The sequence below is a fragment of the Eublepharis macularius genome, chromosome 1, assembly GCF_028583425.1.
Source record: "Eublepharis macularius isolate TG4126 chromosome 1, MPM_Emac_v1.0, whole genome shotgun sequence".
Taxonomy (NCBI): Eukaryota; Metazoa; Chordata; class Lepidosauria; order Squamata; family Eublepharidae; genus Eublepharis; species Eublepharis macularius.
This window is the reverse complement of record NC_072790.1, coordinates 177,974,267-177,988,137: the sequence shown is the minus strand read 5'-3', so window position 1 is coordinate 177,988,137 and position 13,871 is coordinate 177,974,267. Positions and strand designations below refer to the sequence as shown.

Genomic DNA, 13,871 nt, shown 5'->3' with positions numbered 1-13,871 from the left:
AATAATGAATCTCTGTTTCGTTGTTCCCCATACTAATGTATCTACTGTTAGAAATGGTAAGTTTTAAAGCAGCTGTGCATGTCAAATTTTATCATGTGCCCCTGCCACACACAGTGTGCAGTGCCTAAAAGTGTCATTCATACAAGTACATGTTACAAAGAGCATTACAGTACATATGTTTACTCAGAAGTAATCCCACTTTATTCAAGGAGGCTTACTTCGAGCAAGTGTGTACAGGATTGTATCGTTAGCCTCTGAACAAAAAGTGTCTGAAGCAATGCAAAAATCACCTACTTTTTCAACATTTAAGCCATACGGCTGATTAAACCGACTCTTTAATTTGTCTCGGTGTTTTCATATAGCCAGAGACAGTCAACAAGCACAACAGTCTGAATGCCTGGGAAAGCACTCACAGATAATCAAAGGTTTCTTTGCTCACTTCTTTAATATTAGTCATATGTCAGTAACCAATTAACCAAAACAGGACTTTATGGAGTCAAAACATAGGCACAAACTACTTTTCAGCAGCCTAATTCTATACTTGTTTATAAGAAAGTTTTTGTGGAATTTCTCTTGCTCATGCCATCAGCAGTCTGTCAAGGATATGGCTAGAACTATAGGGGAACAATAGCTGGATATGATGAAGAAAGCTGTTCAAGACACATACGCACACAAAAACAGGGCTAGCCTGGCCTCTTAACTAGATAGGCCACAAAGGATCTAGAGGCCTAGAATAAAATAACCTGTGAAGGGGAGAAAGCAATAGAGTTATACAATTGTATTGCCATGTGTAGATTAGAAGAGCTATCTAACTCATACTAATGCATACAATGTACCAGGGCCCAGGCACAAGGAGTATCTGAGAATGGCAGGGAAGTATAACTTCAAAAAGGCTGGCAACATTATTTGAGGATAGTTACATTGATGGAGGGCCAAAAGGTATTCAGATGTATGAGAAACTTATAATCACTAATATAAAAGGTAGCAAGAATGAACTAGCTATTGTAATATGTTTCAAACATGGATAATCTTGTTTGGTGTATGAAATCATAAAGATAATGTTAGCCAAGAATCTGAGGCTCTGAAGCAGCTATTGTTAAGAAAAGGTTCTGAAACTTTATATATATGACAAGCTGAACTGATCATGAGCTTCCTCTTTGGAGGGGCTCCTTGCCTGTGACCTTCGTATCTTTGAGTAAGACATTTTTTGGACTCATGTAATTGCTCTCCTTTAATGATCTACGCAATTATAATGATGATATGATTTTATGCTGACTGAGTTGATATGAAGAATACTGAATAATTATTTTGTAATAATAAAGGCTAAAATGGAAGTGGAGACTCCATAATTGTACTACTTGTATACAATACCTAGTAACGAACCTAAAATGTTATCTATGGCGTACCTCTTTGCCAGGAGTTAAATGATTTGATACAGGAAAGCTAACTAGACAGTCAGAGCTTCTTAAGTGCATGCCTGTATCTAAATCGGGCCTGGCCAGAGTCATCCGGAACAAGCCCACAACTTCTGAAAAGTATATTACCTTCTTTACCAGTTGGACTTTTCACTCCATCTTCACTGCCCAAAAACATGGATTCCGTAGCAGTCTCCCTTTTCACTGTGGATAAGCCTGTAATCCAAACCAAATTAACAGACTCACTACAGTTCATTAATAAATGTTTCATCCAGCGCAAAAAAAAATGCAATAGTCAAAAAGGATTGAATGTGTTTGACTGCATCTGCAGCACCAAGATTTTACGGAAGTACAACTTGGTCTTAGACCACGTAGAGCTTTGAACAATAAAAGCTAGCACCTTGAATTGCGCCTAGGAGCCACTGTGTATGAACATTTATGTAATATAGAAAACATGCTTCAAAACCTTAGCTGCTGCATTTCAAACCAGTTGGAATTTCCAGGAAATCTTTCAGGGCAGCCCATGCAGAATGCATTACAAACAGTAATCTAATCCAGAGCTGAAAAGAGAATGAAACACTGTGGTCTGGTCACTCTCCAGGAAAGGGCAAAGCTGCTATGCCAGCCAAAGATGGCAAAAGGCACCACCTGCCATGGAGGTCACTTGAGCCTCCATGGTCAGTGATAGATCTCGGCATATCCTCAAGCTGTGGACATGCTCCTTCAGGGAGTGTTACCCCGTCTAGAATAGACAAATCACTACCCAAGATCCATGAACCCCCAACAAGCAGCATTTATGTTTTATCTGGATTCTATTTCAGTTTACTCATGTCCGGACAACAGTTCAACACCTCTTCATCTGGTTTAGATGAAAAGAAGAAACAGAACTGGGTGCCATAATCATAAGGACACCTCACCCTACACCCCCTGACAACTTCTGATAAAAATCATTTCGATGTTTAAGATCAGGCAGGATAGAATAGAATCTTTGGGACCACCATGTGGTAGAGTCATACTTCTCCAACATTACCTTCTGGAATCTACCTTCCAGACAGAAATGGAGACACCTAAGAACTCCAAAGCCAGAAAGGTGTTCCCAGAAAGGTATCATAGTTGATGTTCTGAAAAGCCACTGGCAAATACAGAAGAATCAACAAGACAGTGACTGGAGCTGAGTGGCCACAATCATTTCAAAACTTTCCATCAAAGGGAGAGTTTGGCAACATGTCTATACTTTGCACACTCTTATAGATCCAATGATGGTTTCTTAAGAATATGTCTAACCATCATCTCTTTTGGGATGCTGGCACCATACCTAAGAAGTCAATGTTCTGAAGCCATCTTACCACCTATATAGAAGAGGCATACAAAGGCAGAAAAGGCATACAGAAGTTGGCCGAGCCCCTGCCAACAATCTCGGGTTACAACTGAAATAGGTTCAAGCAAGTGTAACCACCTAGTATCCTGAAAACATCTAATACATTTCCTGTATTAATTGTGGCATGCAGCCTCAAGCATATAGAAGTATATTCTTTTATCTGTAATAAGCCTTGCAAACAAATTAAAGTTGTCTAGCCCCTGGGTCTATACCCAAGATCTTACTACTCTGAATATTTCCACTGGACTGTTCTGACCAGATGCAAATGTGGCAGAAAAATCATCTCCCCTGCCAGCAACGCCACTTAACAGGCTCAAAAACGAGCTTTGTTTCAAGCTTCTGTAATCTTACTCCAATTGCATTGCTTATTAGATGTCACGTGCACCTCAAGTTTCGGAGAGAAAGGTGGACTATAAATAACATTTTAAAAAACAGACAATATTCAATTAAGTTAGCTTTGAAATTTCCTCCAGCATCACTCCAGCCGTTGTTGAAGATATGGTGGTAACTGGTATCTGCAGAGAATAAACCTACTAACAGAACTCAGAGCCAAACTACAAGTGACGCCTTACACAGGTTGGACACTTGTCAGCTTCCCTCAAGTTTTGATGGGAAATGTAGGCGCCCTGGTTTTACAGCTTGGCTCTCCATTACAGCTGCAAGACCAGGATGCCTACATTTCCCATCAAAACTTGAGGGAAGCCGACTAGTGTCCAACCCGTGTAAGACGTCACTTGTAGTTTGGCTCTCAGGCTTCAGAAGCTAAAAGCCCTCTAGTGGAAACTCCGGACACCTGGTTTCAAGATCCATAGCCAGTTTATACAACAACAGAATGAATTACTCAGAGCTAATAGCAGCATCTTGTATCTTATTCCCTTTAAACAAAGGTAAACAATGAAATGTAGTATTGCTTATGCATTAGCAATAAAAATAAGAACCAAGATTTGAAAGATGCCCTAATGCAACTGATCCCATACAGTAAAAGCAACTACCACTATGTGTAAACCTTATATGTACCAGCTCCCAAAACTCTGAAACACCAAAATAAGAACTGTAGAGGGACATGGAAGAGAACTGACTCAAATAACTAATGGGTGGTAACTATGCAATGGGCAATACAGCTATTAACTCAATTTTAGTACAGTATAAGCAATAATTTAATGGGATGTTGAGGAATCAGGAATTTCTACCTATGCATCTCTAAAATTAGGGTAACACCATCATGGTTCCGAGCCTCCGAACAGTCATTTGTACTATTTCAGTTTCTCCTTAACATAAATGATGTTGGGCTCTGTCATGTTTCGTTTTCTCTCCTTGGCCATGAGGTCATTGAGTTGCGGATCATGACAGCCCCAAAGGGAATTCCTGCCCCAGATCCTGCTGCCAAATTAGCCCCAAGATACTAATTTTAGAAACATCTGTTTCAAGATGGTCAGAAACCTCAGTACTGCTGTCAGTTCCTGGCAGGTAGATCCTCTCCAGTGGACACACATTGGTTCCAATAGAAACGGCTTTAGTCAGGCTTTTACACAGTTCAGGTCTGATCTCTATCACAGAGCTTGGTAGAAGTGACAATTCAAAGCAACAGGTCAATATTATACTCGAGTTTTCCCACGTTCCAGCAACGGTTACGTTTTGGCACGCAGGTGTACACTGGTTCTGTGAGAACCCATTATAGTTATGGCTAGGTAGTGAGTACACAATACTGAATTCCCAGCATCTGGGCAAAGTAAGAAAGGCAAGTGCTGGGAGTCTCCAAGGTCCTTTCTAGCTCGGAGATGCATAGTTCTATAAGATAACAGGAGGCCCATCCTGGCTCGAGGAATAACAGTTTTAGTATGAAAAGAACATGGCTACTGAAAGAATACAGCAGGTTAGACATTCAATATACTGTGGCATCAGTGACAGAACAAACAAACAAACACGGCATGGATATACCAACTGAAGTTAACTGCATTGACAACTGCAGTTAACTGCACTGTAGTCACAACTTGTGACCAATGTATCCTGTGTGCATTCCTGAAATTCCAACCCTTGACCAGCACAGTAAAACAGGCAACAACCCAACCCCTGAATCAAAGCCAGATTCATGATATAAAAAATGCCACCACCTCCCTGGTGTTAAGTCAACTATATAGTCTAGGAGAGAGTGCCACATCAGTGGAAAGAGGCTAGAGACAAGCAACCAGCTTCTTAGGCACCTCCAGACCATCTCCTGCTTGGAATATTGTCTCATCTAGAAATCTCTCAACCCAAGGGACTAGCTGCAAAAACCATTCCATTCACTAGGGATAAACAGCAGCATTTTTTTAAAAGTCAGAATCAACTACTTATCTAAGAAAAAGCTACGCCAGACCAATAACACCAAACCTAATCAGATATGCTCAGAAAAACAGTAATGGTGCTGTCTAATGTTCCATGGAGTTGCTATTCCACATTAATAAAAGACAACCTGTCACATTAGCAGAGAACAAGAAAGTGCAATTGATCTGGCTGGCAGCCACCAGAAAGGGCAGAATTATACCCCTCAACAACTCAATCCCACCTACTGGCTTAGTCCAGTTGTTGGCTGTCTTTTTCCATACCAAGTCATTAATGTAGTCTATTATTAGATGCTTGTCGCCCAGCCACAAAGAGATCAACAAGTATACATGGATCAGTTTATCATGACTTTATCCTCAGGAAAAATCTAATAAGGCAATTACTAAAAATTGATTTTCTAAAAATAAAGATTTATTTATTTTACAATAAATAAACATCAATAACAGCATTTTCTTTTTCTTTTTTTTAAAAGGAAAAGGCATTTTAAATATTCCATGTATTAGTTCCTGGACAGATTGTTTAAAAGAACCTCCAATCTTCTAATGAGCAACAATCACACAGTAAGGTGGGGAAATCAAGTTTCCCCATTAAACTGGGTTGGACTTGCTTAGTTATTACTCTGTGACAGACAGGATGCCCACAGGCTTGGCACAGATGTAATGCGAATGCCATTTTTGACCTCATGTGTTCCCTTCTCTTCTCTCTCCCTGCCCCCAACCTGGCAGTCTAAAGGTGAGAAAGGCAAAGATGGCCAGGCCTTTTGATTTTAACAAACTGATTTACTATGCCACATCAGATATTATGCTACATGCCTGAAGTGGATATGACAAAGTAACAGCTTTGACTATGGCCACAGCAGGACTATCAGGGAGCTAGGATGAGCTCTTCCGTCATGGTTCAAGGCAACTTACAAATTATGATTTAAAACATACAAAATAAAATTAAACCACAAATAACCTCACTTCCATTTCTGAAAGATGTGGGTCCTAAGCCTTGAAGGGTTTTAAAGGCCTAACCAGCACACTGAATTGAACTCAGGAAAAAATGGCAAGCAATTAAGCCATATTAAGATAGGTGAGATGTTGCCATCTGCCCACAACAATGAGGCTGCCCCATTCTGAACCAGCTGTAGTTTCCTCCAAAGACATCTTAACATAAAAGGCATTGCAGTAATTCAATACAGTAATTTTAATGACAGAAAGACAAATAAACAACAATAGTAGAAAAGCAAGGGATAAAAATACACATAAATTAATATTTATTTAGCATAGCCTTAGCTTTATGGAGCATGTTATATTTGAACTTAAAACCTAATCGCACAATTTTTCCTTAAAAATATTAGTCTCTAGTAAAATTCAGTCAGGAACAAATCAACATGGCCACGTATGTGGACACTCAAATTCAGAGACTGGTACCATGAGCAGGCAAGGTAGATCTTCCAACATGCATGGGGAAAGATGCAGGCATCCAGAAAAATCTGAAATTTAACACACACAAACACACACACACACGGGGTGGGGGAGGGGGGTTAAAATCATCCAAAATAATAGAAAGTGCCTGTAGCTTTGGGAACTGGATGCCTTCTGAGTGCACATTGCGGGGGTTGCTATGCAACCAGAACAATATTGCCAGACACTATACCTTGAATTCTGTCAGGAAAATGCAGGGGGAGAAGGCTCTTTCAAGGTTATTTTTGGTCTCCTAATCCATCCCTTGCCATGGAGGGAAGATGCATTGGTGCTATGCCCAACAGCAACCACCAGGGAGCTTGCTACTGTGCAATCTGCGCAATTCAGCCAGGTGCAGCAGCAGTGGCTACAACTTCATACCACATAACTTATTTGGGCCCAGTGGCAGCTTCCACACAATTTGCATGATTTGTCCAGGCCCAGCAGCAGCCACCATACAACTCACCTGATAGATTTCCTACAGTATAACTTTTGCAACTTGGCCAGAAAAGGGAAAGCTGAGAGCCAGTGTGGTATGATGGTTACAATGTCAGACTAGGATCTGGGAGACCCAGGTTCAAATCCCCACTCTGCCATGGAAGCTTGCTTGGGCCAGTCACATTCTCTCAGCCTAATATACCTCAGAGGGTTGTTGTGAGAACAAAATGGACAACAGAAGAATGATAAAAGATGCTTTGAGTCCCCATTGGGGAGAAAAGTGAGCTATAAATAAAGTAAATAAATAATTAATAAAGCTGAAGACTTGGGGGCAGATAAAAGAAAGTGTGGTTGATGAGTGGGAAGGAGAGAAGGAAGCAGAGAAAGGGGAGACTTCTCTGTCAGAGGATGTAGTAATGGCAATGTGCATAGATGGCTTTAAAACAGACAGATTCACAGAGGATAAGGCTATCATAGCCACAGGATAATGGCTATCATAGCCACAGTGACTAAAAAGAACCTCCACATTCAGAAGAAGTAAACCTCTGCTCTGTTGTTGGCCCTCCAGAGTAACTGTTGGCCACTGTGTGAAACAGGATGCGGGACTAGATGGACCTCTGGCCTGATCCAGCAGGGCTTTTATATTCTTATGAGAGATTCTGGCAGCTGCCAGAAAAAAAGAGGAACTAGCATGAGGAAAGGGATAGGGAGGGAAATGAAGTAACCCACGCACGTTCTTGTGGGTTCTCCATTTGGTATAACTGTTTCTTATAAAAATTACATGGCTTAGTTCTGAATAATATTATCAGCCACCTGAGACAACAAGGTGACCTGGCTTTTTTACTGCTTCTACTAGTAAATTATCAAAGCAACAACCTGCAAACTATGGATTTCTGCTTGAGGGCAGAATATTGCTCAATTTCCTTATGGGCTTTTTTGGTTTCAAAATGAAAAAAAAATCCACTTACCAGAATTCACTTTGGATGTAATATGTTTTACATCAATTTTCTTTGACTTTATTACAGGCAAAGGTCGTGAGGAAGATATTCTCGCATTCTTTTTGCATTCTGAAGCTTTACTTATTTTAGAGAGAGGCGCAAAGATACCTTGCATAGAAAAGACACAGGAAAGATAAAGACTATTAATTGCAGAGATCAGATATTCTTCAATAACCCTGTTCAAATATTTATGACCATTCAAGTATTTAAAGAATGGCTGAGTACTCAAGTCGACAGTTTTGCACTCAATCATTAATACGTTATTGCCCTTACAATATCACTTCAAGCACTATCTACAGAAGGAAGGTAGGAGAAGATGAAACACATTATAAATTTAAACCCTTGTGCTTTAAAACACACAAGGCTATGACTGAGAAGAGAACTCGCCAAGCTTTCATTAGTTCTGTTTACAAGGCAGCCATTTTGCCATTGTTCCCATCCTTCCAAAGTATTATTCTTATGGAATATAAAATGCATCACTTCTGCACTGTCACAGGAAATAAAGGCATATAGCACAATGCTCATATTAACAGTAACAGTTTAAATGACAATGCAATCTATTCAGCAAACACATAAAGACACTTATCAACTATTACAGACTTATCAGTGCAATCTTAGAAGAGTAACTCCAGTCTAAGCATGTTGATTTCAATGAGCTTTAACTGGAGAAACTGTGCTTAGGATTGCACTCTAAGATCCTTTTGGGTTCAAATCACTACAGTTTTTGGAAAGAATATCAAATTACCAAAAGAAAATGATCAATGCGTGACCAAGGTGAAAGGCTTTTTAATTAAAGAATTTCTAATGCATCTGTACCATGTTTTGGAGCACATTTGAAGTACTGCACCTTTCCAACACTTCCATTATTTTTTCCTTCAGGTTCATCCAGTTCTACGCCAGCCCACTGCCCAGTGGCAAACTCTGTTGCACCACAAAATTTTAATGTACCAACCTAAAAAAGAGGGGAAGCATATGACAGTCATTTTTAAAATGGAAACCAGACACTGGATAGACAGCCTGAATATTTTAATCAATCAGCCCAACCCAGAGAAAACAGTTCAAGTGTACAATAGGTTTTTGTTCTTGAGAATGTTTTACCAAACCAAAAACAATGCCATGAGTAGAGGAAGACCTCATCATGTCCATCACCCAGTATTCCCCCCCCCCCTTATCCTGTGTTTATTAAGGATATTTCTTTATTTTAGAATGTATTCAATTTATAGTAAGTTAGTTATACACACATATCCCTATTCCTTAACCTTTCTTGCTTTTTGGCTTTTGGGGTTGTTGCATGGTTTCTTCCCTCTTCTTTTTTTGGTGCTGCACAATGCTCATACACCACACACTGGGTTGGGTCCAGATTCAGGGTCTCCTCTGCCACAGAAGCAGCATTTCATGGAGATCAGTCAGCTGCAGTGGGGCAGACAAAGAAGAAAATTCCATTCCACTGATGGAAAATATAGTCTGGATCCAACCCATTGCGAGTAATCAACACTGAGCAGAGGTTAATGCCTATTAGACCAGGAACTGTTCAGGAATCTCCTCCTTTCTTCATCCTCATCCATCCAACAGGCAGTAATATCAGAACTTGTAACTTCTTAGCCAGTGAGAGCACTGAAGGCATGCAAACATCTGTGAAGTTCACAATTCTCTAGAATGGTAGCAATAACTGTAACTATCTGTATTATCTATCCACTGCCCCTTACAGACATACCATTAAACGAAGACATACAACGACATCCTCGAATTCTGATGACAAATCATTTCTAGGGGCAAACCTACTTCATCGGTCTTTTACAAGACAACATGTTCCTTTCAGAAGTCAATTTATTTTACATTCACAAAAGACAGAATGCTTCTGAGATGGCCTTCATAATTCTAGAGCATGGATGCACAAGACAAAGCCTACAGGCCACAGACAGCCCAGGTAAGAAAGAGGGAGGTGCTGACATGGTGGGATCCTAACAGCCCCTCCCCCAAAAACTTCCAATATCATAGAGCACGGACACAACAAAAAATTGGGGGAGGAGTCAGAACACCAACTCTGTTGTTCTCTGGGCTGTCAGTCAGTATACAAACACAAAAACACACTGTCTGGCACCCAGGACAGATTTGGGAACCCTCCCAGGGCCACACACCCCAAAAAACAAGGCGTACAGCCCTTCAGTCCTGCCATGACATCCTTAGCACTCACCCAGCAATGATGGGACAAGGACCAGGAACACCAAGGAAGCCATAGGTACAGGAAGCCCAGGCAAGGCCTTGGCAGCAGGAGGCAAGCTAGCGGGCAGCCCCTGGGTCCTAGCTACCTCCATTTTCCTAGCCAAGGCTCCAGGGAAGCCCCTTGCCTCTGCCTGTGGGAAGCTGAACAGCCCAGCCGGAGGGAGATGGTACAGTAGGCAGAGGCAGTCAGTCAGCACCATGACAAGCAGCAGACTGATGGCAACAAAGGTGGCGTTGGGCCACACTGCAGCACAGAGGCAGGCAAGGGAAATGCAGATGCACAGCAAACCAGCAAGGAGGCTAGAAGAGGTTGGAAATGGCCTGGAAAGGCTGGCATCAGAGTGACCACAGCTGTTGCTACCTAAGGCAGCCAGGGCAGCAACTAGGTTGTTGGGGGCGGGACTAAGAAGTGGAGACTGGGAATGGTGAGGGGATAAAGGCGAAGTCCACCCACAAGCAGGGGTGGAGAGGAAGGAGTTTTGAGGAGAGCACAGAGATGAGTGAGGCATGTCTGGGCGACATTAGCCCACCCCCCATGCTCTTTTCCTGAGACCTGGGACATCCAGGCAGGACCCACCCAGTCAACGACACTACAGCTGAACCCGCTAAGACAGAGCCAGAGCAGGGGAGCGCCTCTCTCTCTCTCTCTCTCTCTCTCACACACACACACACACCCTTCTTCCCCTAAGGATGTAAGGAAAATTTTCTCATAGATGGGTCAGAATGCCACCGCTGACCCCAGAGAACAGCTGAAAGGCAGTGCTCTGACTTCCTTGAACAGTTAGGAGGGCCATACCAGGACAAGGCCACTCAGGTCCAGTCAAGATTCATAATGGCTCATTTAACTGAGTTGTGAACCTCTGTACTAGAGTAAGATTTCCTGTACCAGGTTTCCTGTACTCCATCAGGTTTTCTACTGCTGTTTGGGATACATTTGCCAATTTACTTAATAAAAGTTAGCCTCCCTGTACAAAAAACATGAACTAGGTTTTGGCCAAAAAAACCTGAAATAGCTTCAAGAATCACAATACAATCAGTATGAAACTTTTAGTATGAAGATCAGTAACAGAACCTATTAGAATTAAATTAAATTCCTTTGTTTAATTCCCTATGTTCCAGTTCATTGCTCCATCTGATATCCCACTTTCAAGACACTGCAATTCTCTTCTCCATTAATAGCTTCAGACAAAATTTCATATATTCAATTATCTTCAGAAAAAAATATTTTTCTTATATAATGCAGTACTTTGAAGCATTTATTTATGCCATTCTTAGAGAATGAACTTGCAGTCTTGAAACAATTTGTTTCAAAATTAGTCAGCTAGAACTGTCACACCTAAGATTACTTTAGCCAGAAATGAAGCTTTTTAAAAGAATCTAGAGCTACAAGCTTGCCCCGGTATCAATGAAGTTTTAATGAAATGTTAATATGCACAGAGATCCAAATTCTCAGAATGCTGCATTTGCTCAAAGACTTTCCTGAAAAATTGTTTGCAGAGATCTTAACATACACCAGCAATTTCAGAACAATTGCTATCATAAAACCAAGCTTTCTTAAACTATTAAATCCACCACATGATGAATTTACAGATTATTGGGTAGAAAAGTTCTTACAAAATGAAAGATTTAGCTGCTCTTCATTTTTACAGAAACTGGTAACTATTGGCTATAAATTACTCTACCTTTTACTAGGTTCTTGAAATAGCAGAGTAGCTGAGACATACACAACCCTTTCAATAGATCCAAAGGGCAGCAAGAGCACAAGTTCTTGCAACCGAACTGCTGTCTGCACAGAGGCCAGCTGTACAAACAGCATTTGAGTCAAAACGGGGAGGAAGGGCCTTTCTCACAATAACTAACTATATATTTTAGAATCCTACACTTACAAGCACACAGCTCTGAGTCTCTACATTTTGCAAAACTGCTTTTGAAACACTAAGTATCCTGCAGTTTCAGGAGAGCATGATGGTGGAAACAGGATAGGAAGCCAACTTTTGGAAGCTCACGTAAATAAAACTGCATGCTGTTTTCATGGTTCATTTCAGAACACTGAACAGCTGCACATCCCTTGTGACAGTAAGGATCATGACTACTGTATGTGGGTGGGACCTGCTGGCCTATGCAAAGATGCAGAGTTATGGAAGCCCTTAAAAATTAATCCCCATGGATCCATTACAGTAGAGGATTAAGAAAATTTAGTAAAAACGAACCAGACATTATCTCCCAGCACTGCAGGAGGTATCTATACTGTAGGAGGCAGGGGAGAGAGATTCATAATGCAAACAAAGCTTTGCCTAATATCCTTATACGTCGATTATATTAGAGCACAAGTTGGTTCGATGCCACCTAAATGTCCCACTGCTTCAAAAACTCAGCAGATATTGTTCGTGAGAAATAAATAAGACCAAAACTATAGCTGACTTACAATGCAGCTCTGAAGAACGCTAACTATTCAACAAGAAGTAATCAGCACACACAATCTCATAACCCCTAGGGCTTCTTGAAGTGTCCTTTGCAAGAATTCAACAAGCTTCAAGGGGCATCACTCTTCCTTCCTATAATATATACCGTGTGTTCTATGTACTACCCCTCTCTTTCACTAATTCTCAACAAGAATCAATAAAGACTGGATACATGTTCAGCAGCCTAATGAGGATAACTTTAGAGCCTATTTCCTTCCTATGGGCCTGCATGTCAAGATCTGATGCTTTTCCAATCATGCCAGCTTCCCTTTTGCTCAGTTCCTTTATTGAGAGTACCTTCTGTCCAGCAATAACAACTCGATCTCCCAGCTTTAGACCAAGTGATCCAAGCATGGTTTTACCAGTGACATTATCATAATTTGGAAGCATAGCCTTGGAAATGTCACATGATAGAGGCACTGCATCCAGGAGCATCTGTTTGATCTCTTTAGCACTTGCTGCTGCATCTGCCATCTCCAGTGCATGTCAATTGGATCAGGAACCACATCTGCTGGCGTTTGTCCTTTGTCATTCTATAGAGTGGAAGGGGAAGAAGTTTAGATAATATGTCAATACGGTTAAAAACAGTGGCATATTTGTTCTAATAAACACCCTTAAAATAATCAGAGGCCAAAGTTTAAATAGTTTTCTAGTTAAATGTTTAAAAGCAGGTTATAAAATTTTAGGAACCTGGTCACCTGGGTTTCTGATTCACAGCTGCATCCCTTCCTGGAAAAGGCAGTTAACCATGCAATCATCAAATTTCAATTACTACAAGGCAATGAAATCTCAAAATTTCATTTAGCGCAGAATGCAAGATGTTGAGTGGTACAACTACTCAAAAACGTATTTTGCCAGGCTTGAAGAAGTCAATTCAGTTCCAAGCTTACCTCAAAAGCCCTAAAACAGATTGGGATATGGGTATCTTCAGGACTGCCCACTTCCACATGAAAGCTCTGTAGGATGTGCCTTTAAAATGTACTTGGTCTGTAGAACTCTTCCCTTTCTAATATACCCTGCCACCATCTCTGAAAAGTTCCATGTAGCAGGTATTCTGCCCAGTTATTCTTCCCGGTTTTTAGAGAACAGTTTTTGGTAGGAGTGGCTGGCTTTGCTCCAGTTTCAAATGCATCAGTTTAATCACTGTCAAATTAATCTAAGTCTAGTCTAATTTCAGAATGCTACCA

At 40.9% G+C, this 13,871-nt stretch overlaps 1 protein-coding gene across 1 annotated transcript in view; it reads right to left on the bottom strand.

Moving 5' to 3' along the window:
• The window catches only part of CLIP4 (CAP-Gly domain containing linker protein family member 4), a 57,111-nt gene that overhangs the window by 10,892 nt on the left and 32,348 nt on the right, over positions 1-13,871 (bottom strand). The window contains 5 exon segments of the mRNA XM_054986453.1: positions 1,545-1,631; positions 7,970-8,107; positions 8,816-8,951; positions 12,982-13,166; positions 13,169-13,217. Of these exon segments, the coding sequence (XP_054842428.1) occupies positions 1,545-1,631; positions 7,970-8,107; positions 8,816-8,951; positions 12,982-13,166; positions 13,169-13,217 (595 nt within the window).